The sequence below is a fragment of the Ranitomeya imitator genome, chromosome 2, assembly GCF_032444005.1.
Source record: "Ranitomeya imitator isolate aRanImi1 chromosome 2, aRanImi1.pri, whole genome shotgun sequence".
NCBI lineage: Eukaryota > Metazoa > Chordata > Amphibia > Anura > Dendrobatidae > Ranitomeya > Ranitomeya imitator.
Genome location: NC_091283.1, coordinates 162,336,423 through 162,358,222, shown reverse-complemented (window position 1 = coordinate 162,358,222; position 21,800 = coordinate 162,336,423). Strand labels below are relative to the sequence as shown.

At 50.6% G+C, this 21,800-nt stretch overlaps 3 protein-coding genes across 6 annotated transcripts in view; 1 reads left to right on the top strand and 2 right to left on the bottom strand.

Annotated features, from left to right (window-relative positions):
* Window positions 1–4,302: 4,302 nt before the first annotated feature.
* Window positions 4,303–5,639, bottom strand: LOC138662280 (RING finger protein 223-like). The gene has a single exon (XM_069747707.1). The coding sequence runs from the start codon at window positions 5,321–5,323 to the stop codon at window positions 4,748–4,750; it is 576 nt and encodes a 191-aa protein (XP_069603808.1). The 5' UTR covers window positions 5,324–5,639; the 3' UTR covers window positions 4,303–4,747.
* A 1,802-nt stretch (window positions 5,640–7,441) lies between these two features.
* On the top strand, window positions 7,442–11,281 carry RNF183 (ring finger protein 183). Of its 4 annotated transcripts, XM_069747726.1 has the most exons (5): window positions 7,442–7,610; window positions 7,763–7,823; window positions 7,918–8,002; window positions 8,797–8,903; window positions 10,538–10,584. In XM_069747726.1, exons 1-4 carry the CDS (start codon window positions 7,565–7,567, stop codon window positions 8,857–8,859), a joined length of 255 nt encoding a protein of 84 aa, XP_069603827.1. In that variant the 5' UTR covers window positions 7,442–7,564; the 3' UTR covers window positions 8,860–8,903; window positions 10,538–10,584. The 4 variants fall into 4 exon arrangements, with proteins under 4 accessions (XP_069603827.1, XP_069603825.1, XP_069603824.1 ...); XM_069747724.1 differs by having other exon boundaries at window positions 7,542–7,823; window positions 10,538–11,281; XM_069747723.1 differs by lacking the exons at window positions 7,442–7,610; window positions 7,763–7,823; window positions 7,918–8,002 and having other exon boundaries at window positions 8,659–8,903; window positions 10,538–11,281.
* Window positions 11,282–11,682: 401 nt separating this feature from the next.
* Window positions 11,683–21,800, bottom strand: part of PRPF4 (pre-mRNA splicing tri-snRNP complex factor PRPF4) — a 38,736-nt gene continuing 28,618 nt past the window's right edge. The window contains exons 8-14 of the mRNA XM_069747721.1: window positions 17,175–17,233; window positions 16,226–16,349; window positions 13,580–13,669; window positions 13,386–13,508; window positions 12,998–13,105; window positions 12,619–12,737; window positions 11,683–12,035 (exon numbers count right to left, since the gene is read on the bottom strand). Of these exons, the coding sequence (XP_069603822.1) occupies window positions 11,842–12,035; window positions 12,619–12,737; window positions 12,998–13,105; window positions 13,386–13,508; window positions 13,580–13,669; window positions 16,226–16,349; window positions 17,175–17,233 (817 nt within the window). The 3' untranslated portion in view covers window positions 11,683–11,841. The remainder of the gene's footprint in view (window positions 12,036–12,618; window positions 12,738–12,997; window positions 13,106–13,385; window positions 13,509–13,579; window positions 13,670–16,225; window positions 16,350–17,174; window positions 17,234–21,800) is intronic.

Below are 21,800 nucleotides of genomic sequence, written 5' to 3'. Positions count from 1 at the left end.
TTGTCCAATTACTTTTGGTCCCTTTAAAAACAGGGTGGCACATGTTAAGGAGCTGAAACTCCTAAACCCTTCATCCAATTTTAATGTGGATACCCTCAAATGAAAGCTAAAAGTCTGAACTTCAACTGCATCTGAATTGTTTTGTTTAAAATTCATTGTGGTAATGTCTATAACCAAAATTAGAAAAATGTTGTCTCTGTCCAAATATATATGGACCTAACTGTATGACACAAAGTACAGTTGGAAGGGTACAAGGTACAGTCAGGAGGGCACAGGGCACGAGGAACATTCGGAAAGGCAGAAGGTACAGTCAGGAAGGCACAAGGTACGGTCAGGAAGCACAGGGTATGGTCGGAAGGGCACTAGCTACAGTCGGAAGGGCACTAGCTACAGTCGGAAGGGCACTAGCTACAGTCGCAAGGGCACAAGGTACAGTCAAGAGGGCACGAGGTATAGTCGGAAGGGCACAAGGTACGGTGAGTAAGGCACAGGGTCCGATCAGGAGGGCAGGAGGCACAGTCGGAAGGGCACAGTCTGGAGGGTATAAGACAGGAGGGCATAAGGTACAGTCAGGAAGGCACAGGGTACAGTCAGGAAGGCACAGGGTACAGTCAGGAGGGCACAGGGCACGAGGTACAGTCAGATGGGCACAAGGTACAGTCAGGAAGGTACAGTCAGGAAGGCACAGGGTTCGGTCAGGAGGTTACAAGGTACAGTCAGGAAAGCACAGGGTACAGTCAGGAGGGCACTAGGTACAGTCAGTAAGGTACAGGGTATGGTCAGGAGGGCACGAGGTACAGTTGGAAGGGTAGAGGGTACAGTCAGGAAGACACAGGGTCTGGTCAGGAGGGCACGAGTTACAGTCAGAACGGCACAATGTACGGTCAGGAGAGCACAGGGAACAAGATACGGTCAGGAAGGCTCAGGGTCTGGTCAGTCGGAAGGGCACAAGGTGCGGTCAGGGAGGCACAGGGCATGAGGTACAGTCGGAAGGGCACGGTCTAAAGGGCATGAGGTACAGTCATGAGGGACGGTATATCAGGAGGTCCCGAGGTACAGTCAGAAGGGCACTTTCGAGGGCATGGTCAGGAGGGCCCGAGGTACAGTCAGAAGGGCACGGTCTGGAGGGTATAGGACATGGTCAAGAGGGCACAAGGTACAGTTGGAAGGGCACAATGTAGAGGGTATAGGACTCTGTCAGCAGGGCGCTAGGTACAGTCGGAAGGCATAGGCACAGTTAAGAGGTTATATCCTGTTACTAATCAGAGCTACCGTGCTGTGCCAATCCTGCTAATCCAGCATAGCACAAATGTATTGGACTATCGGGAACCTGTAGAAATGGGTGATCAGTCTACCATTTACTTATCGCTATTGTATCGGTGGGGATCCAGCCACTGGAACCACAATCCCTAGAATTAATGGTTCTCAGCCACCCATACAGACCTTCCCTGCCCCCAGTTCAGATGCCTGGTCGCTCCCAATAGCTGATTGTGCACAGCAAGCCACCGGCTTTAAGAGGCCGCCCCTTAAGGAAAGGATTACTTGTCTGATTGTACACAAACTTCATATTTTAGTCGCAAAATGTAAAGATTGGTCAAAAAATGCAAATTTATAGCATGGAATTATGCAAAACTGTCTTATAGGGAGATGGTAAGAAGAGTCATAAATGTCTGCAATGTGGAGGTCTGGCAGCTGGGACCCCCCAAATCCATACCTGGCCCAGTCCTTTATTCCTTGTATCATTTTTGGTTCAGATATATGGGCAAGAACAGAACGGCGAACAGAAGGATGCCGACAGTGAGAATGGTGAGCCCGATGCCCCACACGCTCTGGAAGAAGGCCCGGCAGCCCGTCCGCTGCACCACGATGAGCCCTCCTGGTGCGGGCCGCTGCTCCCCACCGGAGGACAGCAGGTGTAGTGTCACCACAGATCCTCTACCTTCTGACGAGTCATTCTTTTTCCTCCAGCACAGTTTGCACCCATCCGCCCAGACATCTTGGAGAGTCCGCATCTCGGGTGGAAGGTGGGCTACGACATCAAGGTCAGGCTGCATTTTCGGGACCCCTTCAGGAGGGATTTGAGCCAAGATTCGGCAAAAAGGGCATGGGAACTCCTGAGACTTATGATGGAATAGGCAGAGTCTGGACAGGCACTCCATGCAGAAGGTGTGGGAGCAGGGAAGGATCAGCGGCGTCTTGAAGACGTTATCATAGGGGACGTAGCAGATGGGACACTCGAGGAGGCTGCCAATGTGTTCTTCAGGATCAGAAGGGACTGTGGCCATGTCATCTCCACATCTCCACACTGGAATGGTCCAGGATGGGACTCAGCTGGGGAGACACAAGGATGTCTATCACCTCCTCCGCACCCCTGGGTTAGGCTCTCAAAGCAAGCGATGTCTTCTCACCTGTCGTGGCTTCTCCATTCTCAGCTTCTCTCCATCTTTCTTGTCTGTGTGTTTTCCTTGGAAGCTTCTTCTGGATCTGCAGCCTTCTATATACGTATCTTCTCTTGGTAACCGGCAGTCGGCTTCGGGTTTCATTCAGGCTTCCGCCAAGAGTGATTCTTGGGTCTTCCGTCCTTCCTCATCACATAGCAACACAAACAATTGGGGAAGGAGCCATCAAACACATTCTGTCACTGGAGAGACGGTGGGACGGGCCCTCATTAGACATGCAGGTCACCGGTGATATCAGGGGTTTGTGTATCCTGCGCTTATACATCTGCCACCAGTCACCAAGAGGCCGGCAATACTTCACACCGACCGCGTAGGGGCCGCAAACTTAAAGGGATGGTGCAGGATTAATGGCGCCACACCGGTCATCAGGTTGTGTCTGGTATTGCAAATCAGCCCATTCACTGAGAAGAACTGCAATTCCAGCCACAACTCGGAGGTGGCGCTATTTATCCTGGCAAAGCAATTTTCTATTCTACCTTCACTTATATTTGTACATATGAATCTGGTTTCTGCAAAACTGGGCGACCACCAATATGGCTGCAGTTCTAGGGCTCCCGAAGGGTTGTCACTCGCCTTATTTTATGTGCATTTATTGATGATGTAGCCACATAGTATGGTAATGTAAAACATGCAAAACTGTGTGTGAGTTTGTTTCAGTGATGCTCTTTTTCCATGTGTCTGTGCTGCGGTTTGGCATTTTATGAGCTTTGTGGCCTTACAAGAGCTATCTATAACTAGTACATACTGTATATAGAAGTTTTTGAACATGGGTTCTACGATTTCAGGTGTCAATGTGTCTTGTGTGTTGAGTTGTGTAGTGGTCGGTTGTTGCTTTTTTTTTTTTTTTTTTTTTATAAAGGGCTCTTCCCTAAAAATCAAGACATCTTTTTTTTATTTTGAATCACCGTTTTTTAAAATGTTTAATCAATTTGATGCGATTCATAGTTCATTTGATTTTTGAAGGATTAAAAAAAATATGGGAGAAGGGGATAACTTGTTGTTCGCTGAAGGGTCTGACTGCTGTGACCACCCATTAATCCCCAGCTCTTGGCTTGATAACAAGGCTCCACAGACCCATCCCGAGGTGCACATGCTCCGTCCATTCATTGTCTATGGGACTGCCAAGTGCTGCTCTCGGATTTCTGCGGAAGTCCCGCAGACAATAAATGTAGTGGAGGTTATGTCTGCCAACCCACTGCATTTAGGTTGGGGCTGCTGAGCCCCAATTTTTTGGGAGTATTGAGTGTCACAACAGTGAGACCCCCAGATTTCATAACTTACGGTAATTTTTTTTCTTAGGAATTACACTTTACATCAAGCGATCAGTGAATCGCTGCTACTTGCAATATTAAAAAATGCTAAAAATGTAGGTACTGAACACAATAGAAAATGCTGAATAAGAAAAAAGGCAAAATATAGCGAGTTGTTGGAAGAAAAACAAACTATGAAGGAGAGACTGCTCAGTTGTGTAGTGATCGTTTAGTCACAGGGTCACCCGGGTGTGATGTTAGTGCAGGGCCCCTACTTGCTCCTTCACCCTTACTGGTGGCCCCTTCATTGCGGTACTCATAGGAGACTCCTCAGGGCTGTGATTGGTCACCTTATGGAGCAGCAGCCCCCCCCAGAGGAGATATGTAGTATTACATGGCACCCATAGAGCCGCTATAGATTCAGGCTCAGGGTGCAAGGTCCTCCCAAGCTGCCGTACCCTCTCTGACAGCCAAAGGTGGTGTTTTTTTTAAGAAACAATCCTTTTAAGGTGCGGAGGTGTTTGGTTTAGGTCATTGCAGCGTAACCATGTTATGGTCCAGAAGTCACAGAAGAAACGTTCTACAAAAATGGCTCAGATGAAACAATTTATTCCACGAGAGTTTTCTGACATTGTTTTGGTGCGATCCATCTTACGTTGTGCATTTGGTGCACACTGAGATTTTCCCCGTCTTTTAGATAAAGACGCAGAACTGACCGCAGGTCATAGTCTGATATTTTACTGTTTGGGTAAATTTTTGAAGATTTTCTACTTGCATTTCCCCTGACCGTGTTGTATCCAAAAACACCAAACTATATAGATGGATATATGAGACCATAAAACCCAGTAAAGGATTCTCCCAACTTGGACCATACCATATGTAACTGTAAGGGGGTGTGCAGGGTAACAAAATGGGTAATGAAAGGGACCCGGCCTTTGGTGGTGGACGAAGTCCTGGGAACTGTCTCTCATGGAGTCCGCCAGGGATGGACACTGACACCTCAGGATTCCGGATGGAGGAAAGATGACCGTCATGTTGTTAAAGGCGCAGATATGTAGGGAAAAACACCATGAAAAACAGCAAAATGATGCAGCAGATGAAGACCCAGAGGATGCAGCCGTAGTTCCTCAGCATGAGGTTGCAGCGGTGATAATGAGGTTGTCGTGGGACCACCATCAGGTCACCGGGCTGGGAGATACGTGGTTGTGTTGGACCCAGGAGATGGACAGTGATGACCACATCCTGCTCCTGCCCTGGGGGAAAATAAGACAGCGTGTTGGATGTACTCATGATGTAGTTGTGGCCGTACCCTTTCTTCCAGCACAGTTTGGACCCTTCCATCCACACTTTCTGAAGCTCACCCATCCAAGGAGGGAACCGAGCTGCAATGTTCATATTGGGGGGCAGCTTTGGAATGCCCCCTGTTGGGATGGTGACTACGGCCCGGCACATGGGGCAGCAGAATGTCTCCAGCTCTTTCTGGAAGATGCAAAGCTTGGACAGGCACTCCATGCAGAAGGTATGCGAGCACGGCAGGAGCAGCGGGGTCTTAAAGACGTTGTCGTAAGTCGCAAAGCAAATCGGACACTCGGGCACTGAATACTCCAGCTCCATGGGAGGACTCTATGGCCAATGGCAAGAGGTAGTTCACCAAGGTTTTATAGGACAAGACTTCAGAAAACCTGGTCCTTGCAGCTTCTTGCTCATCTTCAGCCCAAAAGATCGACGTTCTGCCAAGTCATGGATGTCCTGATGAAGGTTCCTTGGACGTTCCTCCACAGCATGGGACTGTGGTGATGGGAGCCGTCCCGCAGGAGAATGTCCAGGGCTCGGGTACTGGCTCGTCCGGTCTGTGTTCACACCGTGCCTGGTAACTATATTTACTCACTATGTTGGCTTGGCTTCATCAACTCACACAGGATCACGTTACTTCGGGACAATGACACCGCAAGTCGCACCCGGTTCTGCACAACTCCTCATTGTCTGATCCCTGCACTCATTTACATGAATGCAAATGGAAACCTTGTGTCAGAGGACAGATCCCTCTAATTTAAGGGGGTACACATAACTACCCCCCCAGTCACTGAGTACATATGATTTGTAAGGGAAATCGCAAAGCAAATATAACGACACAGAATCGATACCCAAGAACGAGGGATCGTACCTCACATCGTTCTGAACTCCGAGTCCTTACCCTGTGCCCTCATCATGATCCTGTGCCCCGAGTGTCAGGATCGTTACCCTGTGCCCTGAGTGTCAGCATCATGATCCTGTGCCCCGAGTGTCAGGATCGTTACCCTGTGCCCTGAGTGTCAGCATCATGATCCTGTGCCCCGAGTGTCAGGATCGTTACCCTGTGCCCTGAGTGTCAGCATCATGATCCTGTGCCCCGAGTGTCAGGATCGTTACCCTGTGCCCTGAGTGTCAGCATCATGATCCTGTGCCCCGAGTGTCAGGATCGTTACCCTGTGCCCTGAGTGTCAGCATCATGATCCTGTGCCCCGAGTGTCAGGATCGTTACCCTGTGCCCTGAGTGTCAGCATCATGATCCTGTGCCCCGAGTGTCAGGATCGTTACCCTGTGCCCTGAGTGTCAGCATCATGATCCTGTGCCCCGAGTGTCAGGATCGTTACCCTGTGCCCTGAGTGTCAGCATCATGATCCTGTGCCCCGAGTGTCAGGATCGTTACCCTGTGCCCTGAGTGTCAGCATCATGATCCTGTGCCCCGAGTGTCAGGATCGTTACCCTGTGCCCTGAGTGTCAGCATCATGATCCTGTGCCCCGAGTGTCAGGATCGTTACCCTGTGCCCTGAGTGTCAGCATCATGATCCTGTGCCCCGAGTGTCAGGATCGTTACCCTGTGCCCTGAGTGTCAGCATCATGATCCTGTGCCCCGAGTGTCAGGATCGTTACCCTGTGCCCTGAGTGTCAGCATCATGATCCTGTGCCCCGAGTGTCAGGATCGTTACCCTGTGCCCTGAGTGTCAGCATCATGATCCTGTGCCCCGAGTGTCAGGATCGTTACCCTGTGCCATGAGTGTCAGCATCATGATCCTGTGCCCCGAGTGTCAGGATCGTTACCCTGTGCCATGAGTGTCAGCATCATGACCCTGTGCCCCGAGTGTCAGGATCGTTACCCTGTGCCCTGAGTGTCAGCATCATGATCCTGTGCCCCGAGTGTCAGGATCGTTACCCTGTGCCCTGAGTGTCAGCATCATGCTCCTGTGCCCCGAGTGTCAGGGTCGTTACCCTGTGCCCTGAGTGTCAGCATCATGATCCTGTGCCCCGAGTGTCAGGGTCGTTACCCTGTGCCCTGAGTGTCAGCATCATGATCCTGTGCCCTGAGTGTCGGTCGTTACCCTGTGCCCCGAGTGTCAGGGTCTCAAACCCTGCCGCATTTCGTTGTTCCCGGCTCTTGCTATATACAGATCTCGTTGACATAGACCGCTCTCGGTCGAAACGTTGGACCATATCTGTTTTTAACTCCTTGCTGGATCAAATAAATTAACACTGCAGCAAGACCTACTGTCTCATTTTCTTTTGTGGTGCTCTGATTCCCAGTTCAATTAATCAGGACCACAAGGCCCTTCCTTGAGCACACTATATATTTTTTAAAAATAAGGACATTGTTGCTCTTTTTTCTCATTCTTGTCCCTGTGCCCTGAGTTAAAGGGTCATTATACATACTATATAATGCCTCCATCTTTTGGTTCAATGACTGATTTAACTATTTCCATGCAGTTCAGTTTGTGTCCAGCAGGTGGAGACAGCGCAGCGTCTAGTCCTATCGCCTCCATAGACGCCGCTGATCTTTGCCTTTATGACTTGTGACTAGAAGGCGGCAGTAATGAGCTGATGTTTGAGGCGCGTTCAGACGTGGATTCCCGGCGTGTTTACCTGAGTAATATTTACTGACCTCCAAACACAGAGAGTATTATATGGCATTATCGGAGCAGGAAGTCCGCGAGAGCCGGGGCCATGGAGGGGGCCACCATTTATTAGTGTCTTTCTATGCATGGTCTCTCATTGACAGTCACTTCTTTTTGCCCACAGAGTCGTCATCATCGTGTCCAAGTGCCAGCGACATCTGCCGCATCGGACGCTCATACACACGGTGAGGAATTTCCTCCTTTGTGACCATCTCTTATTTCGCCTCATGCATTTGAAATGAAAATTATCTTTAAAAATCTGCTGTTTTGTGTCTACAGCTCCTACGCAGATCTATGTGTCTCCATGGTAACAGTCTATAGGTTCATGGATTGTGTTACACAAAAGTGGATGAACTCTGCACAGGTCAGTAGCACGGAATCACACATGATGGGATTAGATACACAGTTTAGCAGACGGTATCACACAGGATAGGATTAGATACACGGCTCAGCAGACGGTATCACACATGATGGGATTAGATACACGGCTCAGCGGACAGTATCACACAGGATAGGATTAGATACACAGCTCAGCAGACAGTATCACACAGGATAGGATTAGATACACAGCTCAGCAGACAGGATCACACAGGATAGGATTAGATACACAGTTTAGCAGACAGGATCACACAGGATAGGATTAGATACACAGCTCAGCAGACGGTATCACACAGGATAGGATTAGATACACGGCTCAGCAGATGGTATCCCACAGGATAGGATTAGATACACAGCTCAGCAGACAGTATCACACAGGATAGGATTAGATACACGGCTCAGCAGATGGTATCCCACAGGATAGGATTAGATACACAGCTCAGCAGCCAGTATCACACAGGATAGGATTAGATACACGGCTCAGCAGCCAGTATCACACAGGATAGGATTAGATACACAGCTCAGCAGCCAGTATCACACAGGGTAGGATTAGATACACAGCTCAGCAGCCAGTATCACATAGGATAGGATTAGATACTGCCCACAATATGACCGCTATCCCTTTGCTCCGCCTCCTGATCAGTGCTCACCTGTTAGCTGCACAATGTGTCAGACTTTGCCTCTCCTCTCCTCCGAGTCTCCTCTCTTCTGCCTCCTTCAGATCCTGGGCTTGGCAGCTCTTAATTTAACCCTTTGCCTGCCTGACATACAACATTCCAGGTCCCCAGTGCACAGTGTATCCTCGGGGTGACTGCATTCATTGCTCCATGTGAGGTTTCCTGAGGGCTGAGATCCCGCAGACATGACGGCCGCCCTGCCTGCTCCCGGTAAGTGTCTGCTCATTGTGGGTAGTTGATGATGGAAGTCATTGCTGGTGGAGCAGCAGAAACCTCCACCAAATGATTGCGCCCCTTTACCGTGGTTTGTAGTATGGAGGACCCACATGGTAAATCTTCGCTTACAGATCCGTGTCCTTGTGCGATCAGATCAGGACTGATGAATGGCATCAATTGTTCCGTTATTAGCCATTCTAGTTATGGAGAGACTGACAGGACAGATGAATGCAAGCTATTGTCCCCTGTTATCAGCAGTGAGAAAGGCTGCTACATGTCTGTACCCTAATAGTAGGGAAGTTGCACTCTGTTGCCTTCTGTTATCAGCCATTTACACCCATAAGTGATTTCAGCCTCTACCAAACTGTCGGATCTGACTCCACAACCCGAGACGAGCGCTGTGTGCACATGGGAGCAGTAGGCATATAGAGACATAGAGGCCGATGCCTTCCTGCGCACACTAGATGTCTGATAACATAGAACAATAGCTGTATGTTACCTGCACAAATTGACAACACCGTCACTCCTCAAAATGATCTGTCATCTGTGTGAATCTGAGCCGACCACTATGTACGAGGGTCCGTGTTACTGATATGAGGGGGTGACGGTGGCATACAAGGGGCCAAGCCACTTATATGGGGAGGGGGACGACAGTGAGGGACCACGTCACTTATAAGGGGACAACTGTGACATATGAAGGTAAACGTCACTGATATACGGGGGTCCATCTCACTGATATATGGGGGGACAACACTGAAATGCGAGGGTCCACATCACTGATATATGGAAGGACAACAACAGTGAAACATGAGGGTCCATCTCACTGATATATGGGGGGATGACAGTAATGTACTAAGGGTATTAGATATTTCGTCACCTGTACACAGAAGCGACTGTTTATCTTGATCCCCGGGACAGGGACACATCCTGCTGCCTCAGGGCTCAGATCCGGATTCACAGTCGTCCTGGATTCTAGAGCCTGAGACGGAGAGGTGAAGGGGATACGCAGTAGAGGCAGGTATGGGGGGCTCTGTGATCAACCAACACTCCCCAATGTAATGCTCAAACTTTTTTTTTTTTAATCTAGAACCATACAAGTCATACTGTCACTGCTCTATCCCCCAAATGTTGGAAATATTGTTGTCCTGTCCCCTCCCAAGTGTCGTCGTGTTGCCGCCATCATGTCTGCTCCCGGATTGTTGCCTTTGTTCTATATCCCTCTACCCATCATGTCCCCCAAAGCGTTGCCACCATAAGTGCCCACCCCTCTCCTCGTGTCACCGCTATCCTGTGGCGATACATATTTTTACTGTTCCCCACATGTCTCTCTCTGGGGTCCTCCATCTTGTTCCCTGCTGTGTATGATGTGAGCCCTATGAGAGCGCTCCCCGTGTTTACAGGTACAACGTTCCCGCGCTTCCTGAGCAGATGGCCGCAGCTAGTGACCGCAGAACGCCGGGGCAAAGTTCTGTAGACACAGTGATAGAGACTTTAGTGCGGTCAGAGTTCATGGTGATTTTGGGGGGTTGTAAGTAAACAGGATCTATGAAGGGCGGTGACGTCTGCCCCAGGGAGGCGCCGTTGTCTCCTCGTGCTTCTTTACAACATTTTCTATGTTTCTCTTCTAGAATCTAATTGATCAACATCCTGGACTGTAACCGGCTTTAAATGAGCGATAAACATGGCGGACGCTTCCAAGCTCGATCCGGAGTGCGAGTGTCCCGTGTGCTGGAATCCGTACAACAACACGTTCCGCACCCCCAAACTGCTGAGCTGCCACCACACCTTCTGCATGGAGTGCCTGGCCCACCTGAGCTTCACCACCCAGGTGAGGAACCGCCTACACTGCCCGCTGTGCCGCCATACCACTATGCTACACCTGGACCAGGTGATCACAGATCTTCCCACCAACACAGTCATCCTCGGCCATCTCAAACTGGAGCCAGAGAAACATGGACTTTCTGCCCAAGACACCCGGAGACTGAACTTCTTCCAGCGTCCCTCCTCAGTCTATACTCTTAATGTCGCCCAGGACACGGGGTCCTTGTACGGTGCTCAACAAACTCAGGTACAGACTCCCCCGTCCACTATTCCCTCTGAGGACTCCTCCTGGGAGTGTCTCCGGAACCCTCAGTTCCGCTTGTTCTCCTACATGATGATGACTATGCTGGTGGTCAGTATGCTACTGATCTTTTCCATTTTCTGGACTCGCAAGCTACTGTGGGGACCGGGGTGACGCCATTGGGATCTACGAACAGTGGTCTTGGAAGACGATGCAGGAAGATCTGTACTATACGTATACCATTATACAGGATGCGGCCTAATGTCAAGACAGTGTTTCTTAATAAACCGAATAAGGTGTAAAATCCAAACTTCTTAATAGGATTCCCCATTTTAAATGAACATAGGATTGTGAGACAATAATTGCTGTATCTTGTACTCCAGTCACAGCTGGAGCTGCATTCAAAGTTCTGCTGGTAGGTTCATACAGGGTGGAGACTAATACGAAGTGGAATTCTTTTATGGGTTTAATCATCATATATTAGATGATTATGCCAGTAAGACTCTAGAGCCTTCAGTGCAGGGACCTCAGCGACAACCTCATATAAATTATAAATGTCTTCACTCAATGTCCACGGTCTGAATTCAAAGAGATTGGCCTGAGCTTCAATCTGAGTCTCAACCTGCAGCCCGATGTTGTGCCGTCTTTGGCAGCTATGTTTTTCTTACCATTATACACAGACTGCTACCAGGCAGAGACAGATCAATCCACTGCTATGTAATAAACATTTATTTTAGAAGCATAAAAAAATATATACATAAGAGTAGACATTTCACTTCCTATACTGCAACCCGTCTCATGCTAGTTGTTCCAGAACTAAAATACCAGCATGTCAGAAGCTGGGTCAATGTTCATTGGTTTAACTCAATTTTATTCCACCATCCAAAGCTTAAAAGTTCTGTCGTAGGAGCAGGTGGCTATGAGTTCTCCGTCTGAGGATATGTCCACACCCATCACTTTCCCCTCGTGACCGGCAAGCGTCTTTAGAGGAGACCACAGCGGGTGCGTCCAGACTTTAGCGGTGTTGTCATAAGCGCCGGTCAGCAAGTATTGCCCATTTGTGGCTGGAATAGAAGGAGGTGTTATGTATTTAAAGAGACAACAGAACCTGTGGGTCACAATGTTACCTAATAATTCTGGACACCTACAATCACCACTAGAGGGAGCCTGTGCACACACACTGGAGTTAACACGTGGCTCCCCCTAGTGGTGGCTGCAATGTCATCATTTACCTCTGTGTCTGTGCAGATAACCCACAAACTTACCCTGTTATGTAACATCTGTGGGCTGAACATGGCCGAAACTTGGGCCTGGCTTACAATGTCATGTAGTCTAGTGTCATCTATAGTAGAGGTGGGTACAGGGTATGTGCCTTATGTGAACTGACACCACATCTTGGCCAGGAATACCTAGTAGATGTTGCAGAACAGGACTCATTTATCAGCTGCACCATTCTGCCCCCATACAAATGTAGCGTAGAGATGAGCACACTGATGATTTTCCAACCGTGCATTGCTTTGGGGTTAGCAGGGCATGACTGGTGTTGTATTTTTGCAATGCTAAGGGTATGTATGTAACCTCAGCACTGCAAACTACGGCCACATGTCATCATCTTGTCTGCTGTAATAAATAATCCCATGAACTTACGCTGGAACCGCACGGCGCTGACCAGGTTCTGGTGAGCCGGGATGGTGTAGATGCAGCGCCGCTGCCGAAGGTCCCAAACTTTACAGGTGTTGTCCCCACTGCCGGTAGCAATATGAAACCTGACACAGAAAAGAGGAAAACATGAAGAGGCACCAGTAACCATCTTGTCTGGATGAATAATGTGCATACAATGAATTCCTTTAATCCACCATCTGATAATCTGGAACCTCAAGATTGAGCAGAAAGAATCAATTATGTGGCCAATAATAGCATCAGATTTCATGTTTTTATACGGTGATGTCCACCATGCAGCAAGTCCAGATAAAAGGAATTGACTCGATCTACACCCATCATCCGCTGACAATTCCCATCATCATACCCATTAGGAGAAAAGTTAATGCTGTAGATTTCTTTCAGGTGCCCTTCTAGGAACATAATACAGCGGCCGGTCCGCAGATCCCACACTCGCCCAAAGGCGTCCAGACCTCTATATTGGATGAGAATGGAGAGAAAGAAAAATAAAACCATATAAAAGTACAAATGGCAGAACTTCCACTAATGCCTGCATCATCCTCTACGCAGGACGGGTCTGCTGGGAGCTGTAGTTTTACAAAGCTGGAGAGCTGCAGGTTGCGGACCACAATAAAGCAGTCATGATTGTAAGTAGTTCTCGAGCTGTTGAGAAACTACAACTCCCAGCAGACCCCGTAAACATAAGTAAAGACCCCACCCTTAACAGTAGCGATAATATTCTCATTGCTCCTTACCCAGTGCCAGCCAGGGAGCCGTCCAGGTGGAAGGAGAGGTCGTACACCCCTTTACTGTGACCCTCCTGATGCAGAATTTCCTCCTGCGCTTCCAAGTCCCACAAGCGCCAGGACTTGTCGTAACTAAAGAGATAGCAAAGGGTTAAAGAATAAAATACTGCCGCCTTACAGGGCCGCAGGCAAATTGTACATACCATGTGGTGCCCAAAAACCGCCCAGATGGATGCCATGTCACTCGCGCCACCCTCACTGTGTGTCCCTCAATATCTGCAACCGGTTCATCGCTGCAGGAAGAGACAAAATGATTACTGGATCCATCATGAGAGCTGGTATTTCTATAAAAGTCAGTATGTGATTGCCAGGGGCTGTAATTGATATTATAAGGGGCATCGCACCTTGCACACCGCATACTGCAGTTGGTGCTCTATTTTGCTAATAGAAAGCTCCAAATCTCCTGCATAAAAAATTATAACATTGTAACTCCCCAGTGTCACCACTAGGGGGAGCTCACTGTACTACTATGGCAATGTATACTCATTATGCAGTGTGCTCTCCCTGGTGGAGCCCCGACAACATCACAAAATAATAAAATTTCAGAGCAGGTTGTCGGAACAGTTTAGAGTTAAAATCTGCAGATCCAAACTAACCACATAACGGATCTACTTATCTATAGGGTCAGCCAAGTGATACCGCGGGTCACCCCCAGAGCCGCTGTGCGCTCGATTCCCACATCTCTCTGTGGGACATGAGTGGTGGGGGATCACACAACTGCAAAGTCCTCAGGTAAAGTGTGATATGTATTCCCCGCAGGGATCATTCACCACGACGACGGCTCCCGTCCCCAGAATCGGCATTAATTACCTCTTCAGAGACTGAAGTAGTACGACTTAATGAGGAACAGCAAGATAAATACTCATCATGCCGCTAATCACCGAGTAATGAGAGCAGGGGCCGCCAGCCATATTACACAAGCCACGCTCGCTGCTCTTCAGGAAGGAGGCAAAGTAAAGCCGCTTATCAGATCGCCTGCTGCTCTCACCCATAAGCTATTCGAAAATATAAGCCCCCCTATTATTGTGTTCATTGCTCGGATGAGAAGCCAGGTGAGCTCCACAATGACCATGGGGCCCAGGAAGTTAACCCTTCTATGTCCTGAGGGGCCCCTGCAATCTATACAGTTGGACAGGTACAATATTGTCTAGGGGGTTAACTGCAAGGAATGTATAACACAGATAAAGGGGTCACAGGAGGCTCAGGCAGCGAAAGTTCTATGGGATTGCAAGGACAATGGAGGAGAAGAATCCGCGGAAAACAGTTTACAGGAGACACGTGGGGTAGGGGAAAGAAAATGCACTATAGGGGCCACAGGAGAACAGCCTGCTCTTTAGGGGGCAACAGGAGAACAGCCTGCTCTTTAGGGGTCCACAGGAGAACAGCCTGCTCTTTAGGGGGCCACAGGAGAACAGCCTGCTCTTTAGGGGGCCACAGGAGAACAGCCTGCTCTTTAAGGGGCCACAGGAGAACAGCCTGCTCTTTAAGGGGCCACAGGAGAACAGCCTGCTCTTTAGGGGGCCACAGGAGAACAGCCTGCTCTTTAGGGGGCCACAGGAGAACAGCCTGCTCTTTAGGGGGCCACAGGAGAACAGCCTGCTCTTTAGGGGGCCACAGGAGAACAGCCTGCTCTTTAGGGGGGCACAGGAGAACAGCCTGCTCTTTATGGCGCCACAGGAGAACAGCCTGCTCTTTATGGCGCCACAGGAGAACAGCCTGCTCTTTATGGCGCCACAGGAGAACAGCCTGCTCTTTAGGGGGCCACAGGAGAACAGCCTGCTCTTTCCTGCCCTATAGGGAGGAGGTACACAAGGACAGTGCAGGGGATGAGCCTGTCCTAAGGAGTCTCGGGGCAGCAGAAAAGATCCTGCTTCATAAGATCTACAGGAAACGCATGGTGAGAAGGTTGGCCTCCTCCAGGGCTCAGCACCCATGTCCACCCATCTTTCCCACATAAGGTTTTAATTGTGAGCTATGCCTGGTTTCCTTTCCACTCCCCATTCACATAAGACTGTTCTGGCACAGAGAGAGGTAAGACATTTAGTGTTTACGGTCCGTCCATATTAAAAGGTCTCCTTGACGTGGTCGGATGGCTTTTGCACTCTGATCAAAAAATGCAAACCAAGTACTTTACATTTTTAACTTTTAGCAGCAATATTGGCGTTTGTGTATTCACTAGTCGCAGTGTGCTGATGCATTGTGTATGTATAGTGGAGGCAGACAAGGACAGCGCAGGAGAAGAGCCGGTTCTACAGAGGTCACAAGGTTGATATGGCAGAACCTCGCCTGGAAAATACATGAGAAGTGTGCAGAAAAATAGCACATGAATAGGCAGGTCCCCAAGACTGTGTCCTTTTGCTAAGTTTTCGGAGCAGAAACTTTGAATTTTTTTCTTAGAAGGATTTGTAGAGTTTCTGCTCCAAAACCTCAGCGAATACCAGCACAGTGACATCGCTGTGTGTCCGGCACGCCTGCACAATAGGAGGCAGATATTTGGGGCTGCACTTTGGTGAAATCATGTTCGTGTCTTGGAAAAGAGATGATAGTAGATAATTCCCAGAGGCAGGAGCTATACCCATGGTAGATGACAGCACTACAAGAGCCCCTGGGGAGACAGAAGTGAAGAAAACATGGGAGCGCGTGGATACAGGATGCGGTTCTGGATGCACAATGATCGATCTGAACTCTCGGACAGTTTTGCACCAGGAACCGCACATGCTGACCCCATGACAGGCGGTAATCCCAGGGTCTCCCAAGCTGCACGCTGTGTGGACAGGCTGTTTTATCACCTTTCCAAGTTCCACAATTTGACAGAACCATCCGCAGCGCAGGAGGCCAGATTCACATCCTTCTCATCCAGCGACAGCGTGGACTTGGGGTGAAACACAATGGCGCCTACATTTGTGTTGTGTCCTGGAGAAAGAAAAAAAAACCCAAAACATTGTATTAACCAAACAAATGTCTCCTTAACCCATTCACAACTGTTGACATACAAGAGGAAAATAAATAAAAAATACACATTTGGTATTGCTGCGTTTGTAAAAGTCTGATCAAAAAATAAAATAAGTTAATCCAATCGATAATCAGCGTAACAACAAAAGAAAAATTGTGTTTTTTTGGCCACTGGAACATTGCACTAAAATGCGATCAAAACATTTTATGTAACCCCAAAATGGTATCAGTAGAAACGGCAGCTCAGGCTGCAAAAACAAATAAGCTCTCAAACAGCCCAATAACCCGAAAATTGACAGTGTTATGGGCCCCGGAAAGTGGGGACAAAAGCAAAGTTTAACACAAGCAAAGTTTAACACCTTTCCAAATTTTTTTTCACCACTTAAAACCCCCCAAACTATACGTGTTTGGCATCTGTGTAATCACACGGACCCGGAGAATCTCATTGCCAGGTCACTTCGCCATATAGCGAACACGGTAAATAAAACACATATGACACATTGCACTTTTTTTTTCCAATTTCAACCCACTTGGAATTTTTGCCCTGCTTTCTCGTGCATCACATGATAAAATAAATGGTGTCACTTAAAAGTACAACTCGTCCCGCAAAAACTAAGACCTCATACGGTTATGTGGATGGAAAACTGAAAAGGCTTTGACCTTTAGAAGAAGGAAAAAAATGAAAAGGGAAAATCGCCAACCCTGTGAAAAACTACAAGTCCCATCATGATGCAGCTAGAGATCACTACGTGCCCCCCACAATTATCAGCTCCCCTCTCTAGTTACCTCTTAAGGTCCGTACAGGTTGGCAGTCTGGAATTGACCAAAGCTTGCACAGTCCGCTCCTGGGAAGAAAAAACTACAATCACCAAAGTGAGCTGCGACAAGCACGATGGGGGTCATCTCATAGAACTGGACTTAAAGGGGTTGTCTAGAATGATAAAAACACTGCTGCCACTCCTGACTATGGGTTGTCCGTGTTACTGCAGCTCCATTTATTTTTATGGGGTAGAGGCACAGTACCAGACAACCCATGGACAGAGGGTGGCGCAGGTTCTGAAATAAAATAACCATGATAATACCCCTCTGAAGAGGCATTCTAGTCTACAAAAATCATCTCCTCCACACTAAATAAGTCCGTGTGAAAGCCACCACTAGGACCCCGACCAATCTGCATGACAGGGATGTTCTGTGTCCTCCCCTAGTTCCTCCTGGTAATAAGACTATGGCCAGGAAGAGGTAAATGGAGCAGCGGCTGCATGCATGACAGCAACAATCCTTGCTAAGCCTGTTCCAGGCTCCATTGAAAGAAACAACACACATCATAGAATGCTTTCATGTCTGTCTCCTCTACTTCAGATCTACACCAGACCCGGGCAAAGTGCGACCCGCGGGCCACATCCGGCCCTCTGACTGACAGATGAGGGGCTGAAAACAGTGGCCCGCGCTGTCTATATCCACGCTGACTGCATTGGTGGAGGGGCGGCCTCTGGTCACTTCCTCCACCAATCCACGAGTGAAACAGCTGACGCCATCACGTCATTTCATCGCGTCAGCGCACCGGAGACAGGAACAGAAGCACAGCGCCGGGGAACAGGACCGAGGCAAGTATGTGGTGATTGTTTTTTTTTAGTTATTTATGTGTATGGGAAGTTTGGCTGCACATGGGGAGGTTATGGGGGTCTTACTGTGGACATGAGGAGGATGTGTGGGCCTCATATGCTGGACATGGGGGGGCTGTGTGGGCCTCATATGCTGGACATGGGGAGGCTGTGTGGGCCTCATATGCTGGACATGGGGAGGCTGTGTGGGCCTCATATGCTGGACATGGGGGGGCTGTGAGGGCCTCATATGCAGGACATGGGGGGGCTGTGAGGGCCTCATATGCAGGACATGGGGGGGCTGTGAGGGCCTCATATGCAGGACATGGGGAGGCTGTGTGGGCCTCATATGCAGGACATGGGGAGGCTGTGTGGGCCTCATATGCAGGACATGGGGGGGGGGGGGGCTGTGTGGGCCTCATATGCAGGACATGGGGGGGGCTGTGTGGGCCTCATATGCAGGACATGGGGAGGCTGTGTGGGCCTCATATGCAGGACATGGGGAGGCTGTGTGGGCCTCATATGCAGGACATGGGGGGGCTGTGTGGGCCTCATATGCAGGACATGGGGGGGGGGGGCTGTGTGGGCCTCATATGCAGGACATGGGGGGGGCTGTGTGGGCCTCATATGCAGGACATGGGGGGGCTGTGTGGGCCTCATATGCAGGACATGGGGGGGGGGGGCTGTGTGGGCCTCATATGCAGGACATGGGGGGGCTGTGTGGGCCTCATATGCAGGACATGGGGGGGGCTGTGTGGGCCTCATATGCAGGACATGGGGAGGCTGTGTGGGCCTCATATGCAGGACATGGGGGGGGGGGGCTGTGTGGGCCTCATATGCAGGACATGGGGGGGGCTGTGTGGGCCTCATATGCAGGACATGGGGAGGCTGTGTGGGCCTCATATGCAGGACATGGGGAGGCTGTGTGGGCCTCATATGCAGGACATGGGGAGGCTGTGTGGGCCTCATATGCAGGACATGGGGAGGCTGTGTGGGCCTCATATGCAGGACATGGGGAGGCTGTGTGGGCCTCATATGCAGGACATGGGGGGGCTGTGTGGGCCTCATATGCTGGACATGGGGGGGCTGTGTGGGCCTCATATGCTGGACATGGGGGGGCTGTGTGGGCCTCATATGCAGGACATGGGGAGGCTGTGTGGGCCTCATATGCTGGACATGGGGAGGCTGTGTGGGCCTCATATGCAGGACATGGGGAGGCTGTGTGGGCCTCATATGCAGGACATGGGGAGGCTGTGTGGGCCTCATATGCTGGACATGGGGGGGCTGTGTGGGCCTCATATGCAGGACATGGGGAGGCTGTGTGGGCCTCATATGCTGGACATGGGGAGGCTGTGTGGGCCTCATATGCAGGACATGGGGAGGCTGTGTGGGCCTCATATGCAGGACATGGGGAGGCTGTGTGGGCCTCATATGCAGGACATGGGGAGGCTGTGTGGGCCTCATATGCTGGACATGGGGGGGCTGTGTGGGCCTCATATGCAGGACATGGGGAGGCTGTGTGGGCCTCATATGCTGGACATGGGGAGGCTGTGTGGGCCTCATATGCAGGACATGGGGAGGCTGTGTGGGCCTCATATGCAGGACATGGGGAGGCTGTGTGGGCCTCATATGCAGGACATGGGGAGGCTGTGTGGGCCTCATATGCTGGACATGGGGGGGCTGTGTGGGCCTCATATGCAGGACATGGGGAGGCTGTGTGGGCCTCATATGCTGGACATGGGGGGGCTGTGAGGGCCTCATATGCTGGACATGGGGGGGCTGTGTGGGCCTCATATGCAGGACATGGGGAGGCTGTGTGGGCCTCATATGCAGGACATGGGGAGGCTGTGTGGGCCTCATATGCAGGACATGGGGAGGCTGTGTGGGCCTCATATGCTGGACATGGGGGGGGCTGTGTGGGCCTCATATGCAGGACATGGGGAGGCTGTGTGGGCCTCATATGCTGGACATGGGGGGGCTGTGTGGGCCTCATATGCTGGACATGGGGGGGGGCTGTGTGGGCCTCATATGCTGGACATGGGGGGGGCTGTGTGGGCCTCATATGCTGGACATGGGGGGGGGCTGTGTGGGCCTCATATGCTGGACATGTGGCGGCTGTGTGGGCCTCATATGCTGGACATGGGGAGGCTGTGTGGGCCTCATATGCTGGACATGGGGGGGCTGTGTGGGCCTCATATGCAGGACATGGGGAGGCTGTGTGGGCCTCATATGCTGGACATGGGGAGGCTGTGTGGGCCTCATATGCAGGACATGGGGAGGCTGTGTGGGCCTCATATGCAGGACATGGGGAGGCTGTGTGGGCCTCATATGCAGGACATGGGGAGGCTGTGTGGGCCTCATATGCTGGACATGGGGAGGCTGTGTGGGCCTCATATGCAGGACATGGGGAGGCTGTGTGGGCCTCATATGCAGGACATGGGGAGGCTGTGTGGGCCTCATATGCAGGACATGGGGAGGCTGTGTGGGCCTCATATGCTGGACATGGGGGGGCTGTGTGGGCCTCATATGCAGGACATGGGGAGGCTGTGTGGGCCTCATATGCTGGACATGGGGGGGCTGTGAGGGCCTCATATGCTGGACATGGGGGGGCTGTGTGGGCCTCATATGCAGGACATGGGGAGGCTGTGTGGGCCTCATATGCAGGACATGGGGAGGCTGTGTGGGCCTCATATGCAGGACATGGGGAGGCTGTGTGGGCCTCATATGCTGGACATGGGGGGGGCTGTGTGGGCCTCATATGCAGGACATGGGGAGGCTGTGTGGGCCTCATATGCTGGACATGGGGGGGCTGTGTGGGCCTCATATGCTGGACATGGGGGGGGGCTGTGTGGGCCTCATATGCTGGACATGGGGGGGGCTGTGTGGGCCTCATATGCTGGACATGGGGGGGGGCTGTGTGGGCCTCATATGCTGGACATGTGGCGGCTGTGTGGGCCTCATATGCTGGACATGGGGGGGCTGTGTGGGCCTCATATGCAGGACATGGGGAGGCTGTGTGGGCCTCATATGCAGGACATGGGGAGGCTGTGTGGGCCTCATATGCAGGACATGGGGAGGCTGTGTGGGCCTCATATGCTGGACATGGGGAGGCTGTGTGGGCTTCATATGCTGGACATGGGGGGGGCTGTGTGGGCCTCATATGCAGGACATGGGGGGGCTGTGTGGGCCTCATATGCAGGACATGGGGGGGCTGTGTGGGCCTCATATGCAGGACATGGGGAGGCTGTGTGGGCCTCATATGCAGGACATGGGGAGGCTGTGTGGGCCTCATATGCTGGACATGGGGAGGCTGTGTGGACCTCATATGCAAGACATGGGGAGGCTGTGTGGGCCCAATATGCTGGACATGGGGGGGCTGTGTGGGCCTCATGCTGGACATGGGGGGGGCTGTGTGGGCCTCATATGCTGGACATGGGGGGGGCTGTGTGGGCCTCATACGATATATAGAAGGGTCTGTATTCAGGTTCAAACGGTATATAGGGTAATCTTAGCATACTTAATTCTGCTCAATACTGAGTGATATAAATAATGTTAATTATAATTATTATATTATTAATATGTTGATACTAACATTCAGCTTAATTTATTTCAGCCAATTGGTTCGGCCCTCCACAACAGTCATGGTCTCATGTGGCCTCTCGGGACAATTAATTGCCCACCCCTGTGCCAGACTCCTGCACAGTATAGGACCTGTGGTGACATCATGGTCACATGAGCATGATGTCACCACAGGTCCTGCAGCAGTCTCAACATTGGAATCTACACGGATAATGTAGAACTGCTATAATCA